At 34.6% G+C, this 18,515-nt stretch overlaps 1 protein-coding gene across 5 annotated transcripts in view; it reads left to right on the forward strand.

The window, feature by feature from the left end:
- Positions 1-1,143: 1,143 nt before the first annotated feature.
- Positions 1,144-18,515, forward strand: part of LOC111701404 (LIM/homeobox protein Lhx9) — a 25,846-nt gene continuing 8,474 nt past the window's right edge. The window contains exons 1-3 of one of the 5 annotated variants that reach the window (XM_023472680.1): positions 1,144-2,704; positions 12,170-12,681; positions 13,396-13,570. In XM_023472680.1, the coding sequence (XP_023328448.1) occupies positions 13,472-13,570 (99 nt within the window). In that variant the 5' untranslated portion in view covers positions 1,144-2,704; positions 12,170-12,681; positions 13,396-13,471. Of the gene's footprint in view, positions 2,705-9,834; positions 10,343-12,169; positions 12,682-13,395; positions 13,571-18,515 lie in introns of those variants that run through there. The other 4 variants (XM_023472685.1, XM_023472681.1, XM_023472683.1 and 1 more) reach the window with 4 other exon arrangements.

Consider the following 18,515-nt stretch of genomic DNA (forward strand, 5'->3'; position numbering starts at 1 on the left):
TTCACAAAAATATTTCGTGTCAGTTTAGTCGCTATTAGAGTCTATTCTTTGTTATTTATCCTAGATGGGACAATCATGGAGCCGAGGAGATTACAGGGGGAGATCTTATGTGCAGGCATTGATTGAAAATTATCCTTCCTACTAGGTCATTTTCTTATTATGATAAAACCTTACAGGGTTCAGACGCCATGTTTTCTTTCTCAGGATACTAGCAGGTCTAAAAGTATCAGGGTTGGGAAATGAAATGTTTAGATTTTACCATATGGAGCTCATCTGCAATACCTAGTCCTCCCTTTCGTCCTTCTCTCTCTCTCGCTTTCCTTTCTCTTGTCCTACTCTCTCTCTCTCTATTTGTCCTTTCCTTCTCCTACTTTTTTCTCTCCCATTTTTCTTATTCTTGTCACACTTCATCACTCTTTCATTTCCCTTGTCCTACTCTCTTTCATTTTACTTTCCCTTGTCCTACTCTCTCTTATTTTACTTTCCCTTGTCCTACGCTCTCTAATTTTTCTTTACCTTGTCCTAATCTCTCTCTATTATTTTTCTTTTCTTTTCATCTTCTTTCTTCCCTCATTTTTCTTGTTCTTGTCCTACTGTAGCTCACTTTCCTTTTCTTTGTCCTACGCTCTCTATATTTTCCTTACCGTGATCTACTCTTGTTCTTATACTACTCTACTGTTTTGGTCCTACTAACTCATAACTCACTTTCCCTTTTACTTTTATTCCTCCCTTACTTTTCTCGATTTCGTTTTCCTTTCTTTTGTCAAACTCCATTTATTTCCCCTTTTCTTTTATATTCCTTGTTCAAGGTTGTCTACTCTCCGAAAATACAATATACTCCCATGTTAGATTGGTGTATAATCAATTCCTCTCGGATGCAAATGATCAAAATCTCGTATTTTATTATCTGATTATCCCTCCTCTATCCATTGAAACTCAATCGGCGTAAAGAAGGTTTATAATGGCACGCGTCCACTCTACTCCAGCTCCTACAGTTTCTGCTACCTGATCCTTTGTTTTTCCTTTAGCAAATTTTTTATTGATTTCTTTATCAAACTGTATGTTAAACAATCATTAACAAACGGAAACTGTTAGATCAGAAGCCGAGAGGCATTCTTGCATTTGAAGTTAGTCTTAGTCCTGTCGGCTTGTTTACAAGTAAACCGGGTTTTTTCATTTATGAAAAATTGTGATGTGATCTGTTTATAATTATCGTGAAATGAATCAAAGTTTATAAACATTTATTGGTCTAGCGTTTAAATCCCAAAACTTATACCGAGGCAAATAAATTAAAAAGAGTTCAGAGCGGAAAAAATAAAGAAATTAAGCACTAGAGAGAGAGAGAACGAGAACCAGTCTTGGTTTGAGAAGCGGAACCCTCCAACTGGTTTCCCTCCGACACCAACCATTTATCAGGTTCAGGTTCGAAGAGAATAACAAGACAGAACTCAACCCCAACCATTTCTCATATCAAACCTACCCGGAGTACGTCAAGAAACCTGACACCATCATTACTTGAGCTCAGTGTACATGGATACACTACACACCCTTCCAACCTCAACCCTCTCTGTATCCTCCTAGCTGCTGGCTACAAGGATACCGCATATTATTCAACTGAATTCTTCTACAAACGTTTATGTTACTTCCTCCGACTAAAAATATCTAGCGCTCTCTCTCTCTCCCCTTGATAAATACCTTGTTGTCCCTAGCTGTCAATTAGTAGACCTCCTCTCAATCATACACAGGAACACAGCAACAAATTTAAACTAGGTTCCGACACTACTCGGAGTAGGAGCAACAAAACTAAACTAGGTTCCGAAACTTCTCAGAGTAGGAGCAACAAAACTAAACTAGGTTCCGACACTACTTAGAGTAGGAGCTACAAAACTAAGCTAGGTTCCGACACTACTTGGAGTAGGAGCAACAAAACTAAACTTGGTTCCGACACTACTCGGAGTAGGAGCAACAAAACTAAACTAGGTTCCAAAACTTCTCAGAGTAGGAGCAACAAAACTAAACTAGGTTCCGACACTACTTAGAGTAGGAGCTACAAAACTAAGCTAGGTTCCGACACTACTTTGAGTAGGAGCAACAAAACTAAACTAGGTTCCGACACTACTCGGAGTAGTAGCAACAAAATAGACAAGGTTCCGACACTGCTTGGAGTAGGAGCAACAAAACTAAACTAGGTTCCGAAACTTCTCAGAGTAGGAGCAACAAAACTAAAATAGGTTCCGACACTACTTATTGTAGGAGCTACAAAACTAAGCTAGGTTCCGACACTACTTGGAGTAGGAGCAACAAAACTAAACTAGGTTCCGACACTACTCGGAATAGGAGCAACAAAACTAAACTAGATTCCGACACAACTCGGAGTAGTAGCAACAAAACTCAACTAGGTTCCGACACAAATCGGAGAAGGGGCAACAAAACTTGTCTAGGTTCCGACACTATTCGGAGTAGGAGCAACAAAACTAGACAAGGTTCTGACACAACTCGGAGTAGGAGCAACAAAACAAAAACTAAACTAGGTTCCGATACTACTCGGAGTAGTAGCAACAAAACTAGACAAGGTTTCGACACAACTTGGAGTAGGAGCAACAAAACTAAAACTAAACTAGGTTCCAACACTACTCGGAGATAAATCAACAAACCAGACTAGGTTCCAACACAAATCGGAGTAGGAGCAACAAAACTAAACCAGGTTACAAAAAACTCGGAGTAAGAAAAAAAAAAACTAGACTAGGTACCGACACTTTAAAGGGACCAAACAACGGGATTTGGCGTTTTCAGTCCTTAAAATCGTCGTTTAATTATTTCCGAAATATAACCTTAAAAAAACAAGAACAACAAATATAATGTTGCAAAGAAAAAAAAGCGTAGAGAAAATTAGAGTTTGTGGTCAGAACTCATTTCCATTCTTTCGCATTCCTTTGAAAAAGGGTCTTTGACTCTTACATTTGCCTACAAACATTCATCCTTTTTAAAGCATCAACTTGTCTTTAAACTTATTCATAAGTAGTTTCCAAACTTACTTAGACCTTTCAGGACTTAATGTCCGGACCAGGAATTATTATTAATATTTCTCAAGTAGTCCAGGGGGTCATTAGCACCTTATTCGGACAGAACCTGAATACAGGGATAACTAGTATGCAAAGTAAAGAGAACTGAAGATGGAACAGACTAACATATATATAGATTAAAGGGGCTGTTCACCTTTTTTAAAAGTAAACATAATACATACACGATTAAGCCGATTATACCGCCATACCAGAATTCTTCTAGCCTCAGAAATACATATTATCGGTAAAATTGGTTTATTTCTGTTTCTAATTCCAAAAATTTGTGTATCATGCTTTTTCCAAATAAGTGAGCTTTCCCTTTAGATTATGTTTACGATCCCATAAAGTGCTGCCTGTAGGTTTGAAAGTGTGAAAGATGTATTGCTGGTATAAGTGTGCGACAGATTAATTATTAAAAACTATGTTTTGTATTGTATAGACATATGTTCTTTTATATTATTTATTGATTCAGTTCGGGATTTTGATTGAGATTCAAACTCATGGATTTAATTATTCCTCACCTGCTCCCTACTTGCTAGCTCCGAACACACCCTGGAGTAGGACTGATGGAAACCAGTTATAGGAGTAGAACAAATATTTACCTACTAAACCCTTAATAAAGTTGTACATATTCTGATATCACATGCTCACAAAACTTTATCATTCCTCACCAGCTCCCTACTTCCAGGCTCCGAACCCACCCTGAAGTAGGGCTGATCTATACCTACCTTCGAAACCAGTCACAGAAGTAGGACTGATCTTTACCTACTAAACCCCTCATAAAGTTTTACATATCCTGATTTCATATGCTCATAAAACTTTATCATTCCTCACCAGCTCCCTACTTCGGAGCTCCGAACCCACCCTGGAGTAGGACTGATCTATCCCTGCCTTCGAAACCCGTCATAGGAGTAGGGCTGATCTTTACCTATTAAGCCCTTCATAAAGTTTTAGATATCATATGTTCACAAAATTGCATTATTCATCACCTTCTCTCTGATTGCAGGCTCTGAACCCAATCTGAAGTAGGACTGAGCTATACCTACCTTCGAAACCAGTCATAGGAGTAGAAAAGATCTTTACAAACTAAACCCCTCATAAAGTTGTGGATATCCTGATATCATATGCTCACAAAACTTTCTTATTCCTCAACCTTCTCCGTGCTTGCAGGCTCTGAACCCAACCTGAAGTAGGACTGAGCTATTCCTACCTTCGAAACCAGTCATAGGAGTAGAAAAGATCTTTACAAACTAAACCCATTTTGAAGTTGTTGATATCCTGATTTCATATGCTCACAAAACTTCACTATTCCTCACCTGCTCTACTTGCAGGCTCTGAACTCAACCTGGAGTAGGACTGATCTATACCAGAACCACCTTCTAAACCCGACATAGGAATAGGATAGATCTTTGCTTACTAACCCGATCATAAAGTTGTAGATATCTTGCTCACAAAATTACCCTGATCTTTCTCTCACCTACTCTAAAGTAAACCCTGAAAATCTTCTAAATAAAAATTAGAAATATTATTGAAAACAACAGAAAATAATTTTTACTATATTTGAGGGATCCCAGACTCAGCCTGTTCTGTTAATAGAGTAAAAAATCTAAACCAAATTTTCTCATGTTATATTATGTAAAAATACGAGTATTTGAGATGATTATGAATAGAATCTGTCAATGCAATGTGATGCTCTGATGTAGAAACCTTTGTAAAGATTCTAATTGTATTTTGTTTCCACTGTGCTCTATAGAGGACCTGGAGCAGTAGGACGCAGAGCACGGAACCAGCTGAACCTGGATCCCGCAGATCCAATGTAGAGGAACAATAAAAACATTTTTTGCTTGCTTGATTTCCAGAGACTTTTAGTTGCAAGTTATTGAGTAACTCAGGGTGGGTCGGATCCTGCTGACAGTGTGAAATAATGTCATAGTGTGGGATAGAGATAGATAGATAGACAGACACACACTCCAATCCGACCAAACAAAGACGGATCAGGGAAGAGACAGATAAATAGTAAAATACGAATTCCTGAAAGTATTTGTGAATATATTTTAGTTTATCTCCGGGTCCCCCTGATGGATAGGCATGTGAACTATATGAGGGAGTGTGGGAGAGCAAGGAAACTAGGAAGATAAATAGGAAATATTATAAGATAAACTTGACAATTAGATGCCGGGTACACATACTTTCATATCTTCCGACTCATCCTTCTCCTTATATAGTTTATTTATCTAAACCTTTCACATCACATCTTTCTTTCACATCCCATCTTCCTTTCACAACTCCTCCCTTCTCTATAATGTCATGTTTATGGTGAAAATTCCAGGCCATCATAGAACAAGATTATGATAGAATGTTGTTTTATCAGATACAAATTCTAGATCAGAGTAAACTCTCATCAGTATATATGTATACATATATACAGAACTGGGTAACTTAAAAATAATTTATCTATTTTTCTTATCATTATATATTTGCAAACTGACGTCGTAGAAATTTGTTTTTTCAAATGGATAACTGTTTTTTTGTACTCTATACAGTTTAAATGTATAGATGCAGGTTTTTTGTATTCTAAACATATATGGATACAGGTTTCTTGTACTCTATACATATATGGATACAGGTTCCTTGTACTCTATACATATATGGATACAGGCTCCTTGTACTCTATACATATTTGGATACAGGTTTCTTGTACTCTATACATGTATGGATACAGGTTCCTTGTACTCTATACATATATGGATACAGGCTCCTTGCACTTTATACAAATATGGATACAGGTTCCTTGTACTCTATAAATAGGTGGATACAGGTTTTGCACTCTATACATATATGGATTTAGGTTCCTTGTACTCTAAACATATATGGATACAGGTTCCTTGTACTTATACATACATAGATAAGGTTCATTGTACTCTACACATGTATGGATACAGGTTTCTCGTGTTCTATACATATATGCATACAGGTTCCTTGTACTCTATACATATATGGATACAGGTTCCTTGTACTCTATACATATGTGGAACAGGTTCCTTGTACTCTATACATATATGGATACAGGTTTCTAGTACTCTATACATATATGGTTACAGGTTCCTTGTACTCTGTACATATATGGATACAGGTTTTCTTGTACTCTATACATGTATGGATACAGGTTTTCTTGTACTCTATACATATATGGATACAGGTTCCTTGCACTCTATACATATATGGATACAGGTTCTGAATCTGAATTTACATAAATATACCCTGGGAGCATCCCACGCCCCTCCCAAGCTTTGAGTAGCCGCAAACCGAGCTTGTTACTCCAATTGACATGGATTTTACTCTCCGGGTGGGTTTTATGGTACTGAAAGGAACCTTTCATATTCCATGTATGTTTGGCCCCTCAATTGGTAAATGTTGCTCCCTGCAGTGCTCTATACTAAGTAGTCAAGTAATATTATTCTACATCTGTAAACACAAGAAGAAAGAGAGAGAGAAGAATCAGGGAGAAGTAGAAATTAATCCTTCTCTGAACTACCTAAAACTACCGAAGACAGTTTCTGAAACCGTGAAAAAATTAGATTTTTTTAGAATTTACATTCTTTATATGATAGATTTCCCGTTATTTCTTATCAATATATTCTAGGTTTCTCAACTAAATATTCTAGGCTTCTCATCAATATATTTTAGGTTTCTCATCTATATTGTCTAGGTTTCTCTTCAATATATTCTAGGTTTCTCATCTATATTTTCTAGGTTTCTCTTCAATATATTCTAGTTTTCTCATCAGTATATTTGTGGTTTCCCGTCAATACATTCTAGGTTTCTCATCAATATATTTTAGGTTTCTCATCAATATATTCTATGTTTCTCATTAATATATTCTAGATTTCTCTTCAATAAATTCTAGGTTTCTCTTTAATATATTCTAGGTATCTCATCAATATTTTCTAGGTTTCTCTTCAATTTATTCTAGGTTTCTCATCAATATATTCTAGGTTTCTCTTCAATATATTCTAGGTTTCTCTTCAATATATTCTAGGTTTCTCTTCAATATATTCTAGGTTTCTCATCAATATATTATCGGTTTCTCTTCAATATATTCTAGGTTTCTTTTCAATATATTATAGGTTTCTCTTCAATATATTATAGGTTTCTCATCAATATATTCTGGGTTTCTCTTCAATAAATTCTAGGTTTCTCTTCAATATATTCTAGGTTTCTCATCAATATATTCTAGGTTTCTCTTCAATATATTCTAGGTTTCTCTTCAATAAATTCTAGGTTTCTCATCAATATATTCTAGGTTTATCTTCAATATATTCTAGGTTTATCTTCAATATATTCTAGATTTATCTTCAATATATTCTAGGTTTCTCTTCAATATATTCTAGGTTTATCTTCAATATATTCTAGGTTTCTTTACAATATATTCAAGGTTTCTCTTCAATATATTCTAGGTTTCTTTACAATATATTCTAGGTTTCTCTTGTTTCTCTTTAGGTTTCTTTACAATATATTCTAGGTTTCTCTTCAATATATTCTAGGTTTCTCATCAACATATTCTAGGTTTCTCTTCAATATATTCTAGGTTTCTCTTCAATATATTCTAGGTTTCTGATCAATATATTCAAGGTTTCTGATCAATATATTCTAGGTTTCTCATCAATATGTTCTAGGTTTCTCTTCAAAATATCCTAGAAACGGATTACGCATAAAACCTCCGGGTTGAGCACTAATGAGCTAAAATTCTAACAGGGTGGTAATTTTCGTTTTAAACACCCATTTTTATCTATTTCCAATTTCTACTGGAAACATAAATAAAGTATACTTACATTCAATTCCCGTCATTTCTACCTGTTCTATCTACATATAAATATATTTATAGCGTACCTAATTCAAGTTTCAGGGTCTCAAAACTAGTTCTAGTCCATTCAAATTTTTATGAAATAAAACATCGATAATATACTTTACAGACATCACTAATTTTTATGATAAGATTTATTGTTCTTTTCTAACATAAAGTGAATCCATCGAACACTTCGATATGAATACAGAACTAACATGAACAAACCTTACAATAAAAAATATAAACTTTAAAAAAACTTAAGAAAAGATTTATATAAACATGATATAAATTATATAAATCTCTTTTTTGATAGATGATTGAATAACAAATTGATTATACATGATAAACCTATTTTCTTTGAGGCAGTTCGAAAGAATTCTAATTGGACTGTTGAGAACTAAAGATTAGGTTATCAAGTTTTATATATAGATATATATATACAAACTCATCCCAGACCTGGGTAATTGGTTAGTCTGAAGATAATATCATTGAGCAGTGGTCACCCTGTACCTTGTTAGTAGTTTTAGTTAAGCTGCAGTTACCATACAGTGTTCATACAGATAGAACAGTCCAGAGAATTATCTTTCAACAGAAGTTATAAGTGGTGAAATTAAACCTGGAATTGAAGGGCTAGCTCTACTTGTAACTCGGAGAACTGAACCTAGAGATATGGGTTCCAGAACTCAAACTGCAGTTAGCAGCTGCATATCTCAACCTGGAGTTTTAAGGGTCGGAGTTAAGCCCAAGGATATCAGCTGTAGAACTAAAGGAGTTATGAGTTACAGGACTAAACCTTGAGATATAAGTTGTAGAATTAACCTTTTATCAATGTGTTACAAACCAAAACCAGGAGTTATGAGTTATAGAACTAAACCTTGAGATATTAGTTGTAAAACTAAACCTGTAGTTAGTTATGAGTAAAACTAAACCAGGAGTTATGAAGGTTGGAGCTGAACACAATGATAAGTGTTTAAACTAAACTTTGAGTTATGAGTTTTAAAACTAAACCTGTTATAAGTTGTAAGACTAAACCTACTGCTAAACCTAAACCTGCTATACACCCTGTAAACGTCAGCTCTACTTATATAAACCCTGTATACGTGATCTATACTGCTATACACCCTGTATACGTGAGCTCTACTGTTATACATCCTGTATACATGAGCTCTACTGCTATACACCCTGTATACGTGAACTATACTGCTATACACCCTGTATACGTGAGCTATACTACTATACACCCTGTATACGTGAGCTATACTGCTATACACCCTGTATACGTGAGCTCTACTGCTATACACCCTGTAAACGTGAGCTCTACTGCTATACATCCTGTATACGTGAGCTATACTGCTATACACCCTGTAAACGTCAGCTCTACTTCTATACACCCTGTATACGTGAGCTCTACTGCTATGCACCCTGTATACGTGAGCTCTACTGTTATACATCCTGTATGCGTGAGCTCTACTGCTAAACACCCTGTAAACGTCAGCTCTACTTCTATACACCCTGTATACGTGAGCTCTACTGCTATACACCCTGTATACGTGAGCTCTACTGCTGTACACCCTGTATACGTGAGCTCTACTGCTATGCACCCTGTAAACGTGAGCTCTACTGCTATACACCCTGTAAACGTGACTTCTACTGCTATACATCCTGTAAACGTTAGCTCTACTACTTTACACCCTGTATACGTGAGCTCTACTGCTATACACCCTGTATACGTGAGCTCTACTGCTATACACCCTGTATACGTGAGCTCTACTGCTATACACCCTGTAAACGTCAGCTCTACTACTTTACACCCTGTATGCGTGAGCTATACTGCTATACACCCTGTAAACGTCAGCTCTACTGCTATACACCCTGTAAACGTCAGCTCTACTGCTATACACCCTGTATACAGCTCTACTACTTTACACCCTGTATGCGTGAGCTATACTGCTATACACCCTGTAAACGTGAGCTCTACTGCTATACACCCTGTATACGTGAGCTCTACTGCTATACACCCTGTATACAAGAGCTATACTGCTATACACCCTGTAAACGTCAGCTCTACTGCTATACACACTGTAAACGTCAGCTCTACTGCTATACACCCTGTATATGTGAGCTCTACTGCTATACACCCTGTAAACGTCAGCTCTACTGCTATACACCCTGTAAACGTCAGCTCTACTGTTATACACCCTGTATATAGCTCTACTGCTATACACCCTGTAAACGTCAGCTCTGCTCCGGTTCACCCAACTAAACTCAAGAACAAAAACGAGGAGCAGAGCATCAAAGAAATTCTTTTAAAATCTTGATTTTCCAACAGGTTTCTGTATCTAGGTTTTATATCAGAACATTGACATATGAAAAATATAAAATATGGTGTGTAAAGTATGGACCGTTAATGGGAGTGGGGGCACGCTAAACCAAAGTAAGTTGCACCTTGGATTGAAATATTAAAGGGAGTGACCGGCTATGTAAGGTAGTTGAACTGAGTATGCAGTGTTGTGGAAAACTTCTTATTTTTAAAGCGCTATTGAGAAGAACAAAAATTTTTGTTGGAAATTGAAATGTAACCAGATAAATTTGCCTTTTTAATATGTGTGCGTAAAATACAAACTAGAGGAGCTACGAGGTCACAACGTCGTTCCAGTTAAAGTGTTTACCCTCTCCCTATGTCTAGTTTGCGGTGGGAAGGTTAGCTAGGAAAAAGAAACTAGGGGATATTTAATATTTTCAATCTTTTGTGGAGTTTAAAAATATTCTTGACAGAGAGTTTAAATTATGAATATTTTCAAATGTTTGCTAACAGATGCTGAGTATTGAGCCCAACCCATGCATACTTTTCATACTTTTGTTTTCTTCATCTTCCTAAACAAACATCATAATTTATGTTGCTAGAACCTCAGCTATTGGAGGGTTCGGAGCCGCTCTTTATCCCTCCTCGTTCTTGTATTTATCTAACAGCTGAGATATATTTTTATTATACTCCTTAAATACCTCCTGAATATATGTTCATCTAAATATTTGTTTCTTTTAAGAAAGTTGCCGCCTGCTGTAAGAATTAGTACGGCATATCATAGTTTTTGAATCTCGTAAATACTTTTTTCTTCCTCGCTTCTCGCTCCGTCATCTTTCAGTTAATTCTTTGTTTTATATCTTTTTCCTTTTTTTCTTACGCCTACCATTCCACTGCAATATTTTTTTTCTTATTCATTTTAAAAATGTCTTTCTTCCTTCCTTCATAGTTTTTTTTGTCTTATTTCTTCCTTAACTACTTTTTATTACTTTTCCCAGATTTATACAGTCAGATTCACCTTATCATAGGAAGAAATGAAAAAAGAATTAAATCTTTGCCACAAACTCTGATTCTAGAATCCCTCAGTCTTTGCAACCCAATGTCTTAGATCTTAGATATTTCAAACTATGAATTCTGTCATATCAAATGATCTAAACATGAAATATCAAAGGTTTACACCATCAGGTTTCAAAGATATTAGAAAATTTAAGTTTGCGTCAAAGACTCAATTCCTTTGTTGTAGCTATCTATATATAGATAAGTATTTACTATCTTAAAAACATTTTTACATATATTTTAAAAATCATTAAAAATAATTTTGGTGTGTAAATTGTCTGATAAACCTGGGTTTATCCTTCTTTAAAATTTAATTTATAAAAAAATCAAAAATATCATATTTATGAAACTTAGTTTTAACTAAAAATGAACTGAAATAAACAAAACTGAACTAAACTAAACTAAACTAAACTAAACTAACTAAACTAAACTAAACTAAACTAAACTAAACTAAACTAAATTAAGCTAAACTAAACTAAACTAAACTAAACTAAACTAAACTAAACTAAACTAAACTAAACTAAACTAAACTAAACTAAACTAGACTAAACTTAACTAAACTAAACTAAACTAAACTAAACTAAACTAAACTAAACTAAACTAAACTAAACTAAACTAGGGAGGGGGTGGGGTGGGTTTATGCGCCCCAAGAGATACGTTTCATCTCAACCAATCTTATAAAGTAGACAAAGCAAAAATCATTGAAACCTACCAATCCAATTATGTTTTGATAAACAATCTTCAAAGTTTTAAACAATATTTAAAACAGCAGACTCGTGCAGAAAACTGAGAGTAAAAAGAATAGATTTAAATGATTGAGAATATTTGAATGAATCTTCAAATGTCTGAATTGAACTTGAAAACTGAAATTTTTCTTTAATTAATGAACAGATTGTGTTCTAGGTTGTGTCAGAGCAGAGAAAACTACAGATTTCCTGCTCCACAGTTTTCTAGCTTTCTGGCTCTTAGCTCGACTCAGTTTAAGCCTATATGCTGGCCCATCCCAGACATATGTGAACCAATCAGAGGTATGCTCTCTCTCCCTGCCGCCAAGACTGAACCAATGAGAGGGGAGCGCAGGACGATTTGGGTGGTGGCGGCGAGCTCATGGCAGATTGGCGCGGTACATCGGGATCCTCTCCTTCTCTTCCAGTCGTTCTATACACCCAGATACAGAATCCGATCCTGTCCCGCCATACTAGTGAAATCTTAGTGAAACATAGTTTTCTAAACCTCGTCCTGGGTGTAATATATTCGAGCAGGAGTACTTCATATCAGGGTTTATAATGAACAAATAACGGTTAAACCTGGAGTAAAAAATAATTTTTGGTTAAACCTGAACCATGATGAATAGATGAATTTAAGTAACTGACATCAGAATCTGATAATGAGGAGATTCCAGGATTGATATCCAGGTCCTAGGAACACATTGTCATTCATGCTATTCTCCCTGCTTAACTGCCAACCTCTGGAGATATCTCAGGTCACATATCAAACCCCCCCCCCCCTGATTCTAAACCAACCATCAAACCTTTATCTCTTCAATCAAACAGCTGCTGAATCCATGATGACCGGCGGATTTTTTTATTTGAAAGTTTAGCGGAGTTCCAAGATTTAGATTGGAAAATCAGCTTCTGGGTTTATTTAAATTCTTATCTTGGTTTTATCGTTTACCAGGGGCCATCCTAGTTTCAACTCATCATCCTAGTTTCAACTCAGCATCCTAGTTTCAACTCAGCATCCTAGTTTCAACTCAGCATCCTAGTTTCAACTCATCATCCAATTAGATTTCAGCGACCTACATTGTGTTTTAAGAATCAATTCGCAAAAAATTAAATGAATTTAAAAGATCTCTATTTACTTTTTGCAATGGAAATCATAACTCACATTGAAACAAAGGGGGGGGGGTTTAATAGATTAAATAAACATGTAATATTTAAAAATAATTAATAGGGGGATATAGCCCAGTTTTGCATTTCAATTATTAATCCATTAGAATTGAAATACAAGGATATCGAGGGTGGGGGGGGGAGAGAAAAACATTAAATCAAAGAGAACAAAAAATATTTTTAATTATTCTTTATTCCAAAACAATTCTTCATCAATCATGAATGACAATGCGAACTCAGTAGGTTCAGTTTAACCCTATTCTCCGTGTATACCCTGAGCTTGAGCTTGAACCTCGTATCCGTGGTGTAGGTGTAGATGAGCAACTGGAGTGGGAGCTTGCTACCCTTCCCGCTCCAAACCCCGAACCTTCCCACAATGGGAATTCTTAAAACAGAAATTATAGATAATACTTGGGTAAGTAACATTTTTTTATTATTTTAAGTCAAGATGAAATTTTACTCAATTAAAAGAAGGAATTGAGCTTTTGTCACAAACACTGATTTTTTAATTCCTATATCTTTGCAACCCAATGTCAAAGACCTTAGATCACGGACTGCCTTAGTACATTTGAATTTCCGAGCCGGGTCAAGCTTTCCGGTCCCAGTTTGTACTGTATCTTCTGGACATTGGGTAGATAAAGCAGACAATCAATAGGACTAGTCGGTGCAACAAGGTTGACTTTTGGTTGAATTTATTTTTACTAAATTGTCAGAGGTGCGTGAGATATTTCAAACTATGAACTGTGTTGAATCGAAAAATCTAAGTTTGAAATATTAAAGGCTTACTTCATCAATTTGCGAAGATATAGTGATTAGAAAATTTCAGTTAGTTGCAAGAACATTGTTCCATCAGGTTGCAATAATATATGAGTTTGTACCAAAACTTAATTCCTTTGCGAAATCTAGTTGGTTTTTTTTCTATCATGTTTTTTTCAAATCAGTCCCTTAATTCTAGAAGAATAAGTAGATGTATAAAACAACTTTAAAGCGTCAATCAAAAATAAATCCGTCCATCACAGGAAAATTGTAAAATAAAATAACAATTAATTCTGTACTACAACTATTCTCAACCTGATTGCAACATAAATTAACTAATTAAATTAAATTTCTTTAAGTTTAAAATTTCGAGAGAAAATTAACCAAGTAAATTAATTAGGTTAAGTTGGTTTTAGAATAAACTTTCTAATTTTTTATTGACAATATCTAAAATGTACGGAGAAATTGAAATTTTGAACACCTGAAACGTTGAAAAAAAAAATTTTAAAAAAATATATAAAAAAANCCTTGCTACAAACACTGATACAAACCCTGATACAAACCTTGATAAAAACCCTGATACACATCTTGATACAAACCTTGCTACAAACACTGATACAAACCCTGATACAAACCTTGATAAAAACCCTGATACACATCTTGATACAAACCTTGCTACAAACACTGATACAAACCCTGATACAAACCTTGATAAAAACCCTGATACACATCTTGATACAAACCTTGCTACAAACACTGATACAAACCCTGATACAAACCTTGATAAAAACCCTGATACACATCTTGATACAAACCCTGATACAAACCCTAACACAAACTTTATTACAAACCATGATACAAACACCCATACAAACCCTGATGCAAACCCTGATACAAACACCGATACAAACTCTGATACAAACCCTGATATAAAACCTAATACAAACCCTGATACAAACCCTGATACAAATCCTGATACAAACCCTGATACAAACCTTGATACAAACCTTGATAAAACCAAGATACAAACCCTGTTGCACGTCTTGATACAAACACTGATACAAACCCTGATACAAAACTTGAAGACAAACCTCGTTACAAACCCTGATACAAACCTTGATACAAACCTTGATGTAAAACTTGATACAAACCTTAATACAAACCCTGATAAACACACTAATGCAAACACTGATACAAACCTTGATACAAACCTTGATACAAAACTTGATAAAACCAAGATACAAACCCTGTTACACGTCTTGATACAAACACTGATACAAACCCTGATACAAAACTTGAAGACAAACCTTAATACAAACCCTGATACACACACTAATGCAAACATTGATACAAACCTTGTAATTCTCAATAATTATATGTTTTAGAGATTTTTTTCCGTGCCTTTTCATTATTTTTAAATTTTTTTAATTCAAACCAGTAAATGAATTTAAGAATGAAAAATATGTTTTGATTCATTTTTAGCAATATTTGAAAAACTGCAGTTTAATATGAAAATTTGATTATTCATTTCATTTGTTTCATAAACAATTTCATAGTCTTGGTAATGTTTACGTAATAAAATTATTTTTAGTCGTGTACAGTGGTCTTCAAAATGAAATGGGAAAAGAAAGATTGAATATTAATCCATTGCCAAGTTATTGAAATGTTTAAAGATGTATTTGTTCTAAAAAATTTTCCTCATTTTGTTATATATATAATTATACATTGAAAAGAAAAAAAGAACGTATGAATCCAAAAGTTACTTCAAGGGAAGAAAAGAGAATTGAAAATTATTAAATTTTAGTTTGAAAAATTAGGATAACCCATTTATCCTTAATTTGACAAAGGTATAAAAGTACCGTTACGAATCGTACTTAGCACTGTTTTAACATTCAATATCATTTAAAATACCATGAAAATATTGAAGAAGAGTCAAGCACTTTGCACACATAAATAAACCTTAAAACAAAGCTATTATCCTTCAGTTTGTAAAACTGCCTTTTCAGGCCAATTTTTCTACCGTCATAAATTAAAGCACAAGGTTAAAGCAGGTCTCTATACAATCTCTCAAACAATCAAACCCTTCCAAATTCTTGGAAAATAAGAAAACAATATTTTTGTTAAAATGTCTGAATTTGTTGGTTGGAGAAGTTCTAGTTCAGCTCAAGTCAGCTGTAAATCTTTATATTTTACTTAACAAATATTTGGACAAATGAAAGCTTTATTGTTTTTGTTGGGATTAAAAATTTCAAGTTTTTAAATGGACTCTGTGCCGTTTTTAAAGAAGGAATTTTAGGGTATATTTGTATCCGTATTTGATCCTAGATTCTCTAAAAAGTGTCCACAGATGGTGATAAAAAGAGTTTTGAGTAACTGATACTCACACATGTCGTTCATATATCAAGCTTTTGAACCCATTCTTCTCCAGTAGCTACATAAAGCACTGGATATCATAAGTAATATAGGTCCGGGAACCAATTCATGGGTTTATATTCAAATATCTCAGCTTTCAAAAGTTAAAGATAATATTTTAATTTTCTTCATCATAATCTGTCAAAATAACAAGATGAGGAAAACCAAAGGATTAAAAACTTCTAAATCTTATTTTCTGAAAAATTGATAAGGTTAAAAATAAGAATTTTTTATTTTTCAAGTGTTTGGTTTGTTTTGAATTAGAAGCGGGAAGGGAGCAGGGTATAGAGTATAGAGTGAGAGGGGGAGATGTGACAAGTCATCTAAACCTTAAGAATGTGACTACTCAGCTACCATTGTTGATTTATGAAGACAAACCTTAATACAAACCCTGATACACACACTAATGCAAACATTGATACAAACCTTGATACAAAACTTGATACAAACCCTGATACAAACCTTGATACAAAACTTGAAGACAAAACTTGTTACAAACACTGATACAAACCCTGATACAAAACTTGAAGACAAACCTTGCTACAAACACTGATACAAACCCTGATACAAACCTTGATACAAACCCTGATACAAAACTTGAAGATAAACCTTGATACAAACCTTGTTACAAACCCTGATAAAAACCTTGATACAAACCTTGTTACACATCTTGATACAAACTTTGATACAAACACTGATACAAACCCTGATACAAAACTTGAAGACAAACCTGGATACAAACCCTGATAAATATCTTAATTCAAAGACTGATACATACCCTGATACAAACCTTGATACAAACCCTGATACACATCTTGATACAAACACTGATACACACCCTGATACAAACCCTGATACAAATATCGTATATGTTCATTTTTGTTTTATTAAACCCTTGAGTACGCCTGAAGACTGAAAACTGTTGTAAATGTTAAAGTTTATTTAAATTTCAAGATTTCAACTTTTTCTCCAAGTTCGGAAGCTGAGAGGGCTTGTTTTGTTTTGGGTAATTTAATACAAACAGTTGGGACGGATTGCTAGAATTTAATACAAGCAGTTGGGACGGATTGCTAGAATTTAATACAGGCAGTAGGGACGGATTGGTAGAATTTAATACAAGCAGTTGGGACGGATAGAAAGAATTTAATTTAAACAGTTAAGATGGATTGCTAGAATTTTATACAAGCAGTTGGAATGGATTGCTAGAATTTTATACAAGCAGTTGGGATGGATTGCTAGAATTTAATATAAACGGTTGGAAGGGATTGCTAGAATTTAAAAATATCAGTAGGGTAGGACTTCTAGAATTAAATAGATGTATAATTTGAAAGAATTACCAGATCTAGGGAATACTTAAAGGGAAAGAGTTCCTAACTGTAGATTGACAAGAGCCACCCAAACTCTGGTGTAGAGTGTTTCTATAGTTTAGAAACTGTAGACGGCATTCACCATAGATATATGTAAATATATTTTTACATACAAACATACAATTCAAATGTGAAGTTCGTTTTGTACACTTTACAGAACATAGTCCATTGTAAAGGTTCTATTGTACACTGTACATCACACAAAATAGCGTAAAGATTGTACTGTACAGTGCAACAGAACAAAGTAAAGTCTTAAAGGTTGTGCTGTACAGTGTACATAATCTTGTACAGTGTAAAACTAATACTGTACACTGCGTGTACAGCAAGAAAATGAAAGTTTTGAATCAATCGTTAATCTTGAACTAATTAGGCAAACTTGGATGAATTCATTTTTCCTGGATTTTTGCATTTTTATGTCGGCATTTTCAAATTCAAATATTTGCAACATTTATTCCCAGTTTGTTTACAGGTTAAACCTTTGAAAACTGATCAACGCGTGCGTTTTATTAAATAAAAATGTTTGATTTGTAACGGTCGCCATTAAATATTTTTGTATGCAAAACAGGTCCAGAATCTTGTATTAATTGAGAACTATTGTTATGCATAAAAGTGTTGGGATTGATTTTTATTCCGACAATAAAACATACATTGTGTATATTTGTATACTCCTCCATATTGAAGCACTGTATAATGCAAGCACAATGAAATTAAACTATCATCTAACTTAACTACCATACGTTGACCATAATAGAAGTGTCCACTGCATTATTGATGATCCACCCCCTCCCTTCCCTCCCACCAGGTCCCCCCTCCCTCCACCAGTCA

The sequence above is a fragment of the Eurytemora carolleeae genome, unplaced genomic scaffold (assembly GCF_000591075.1).
Source record: "Eurytemora carolleeae unplaced genomic scaffold, Eaff_2.0 scaffold304, whole genome shotgun sequence".
Lineage (NCBI taxonomy): Eukaryota > Metazoa > Arthropoda > Copepoda > Calanoida > Temoridae > Eurytemora > Eurytemora carolleeae.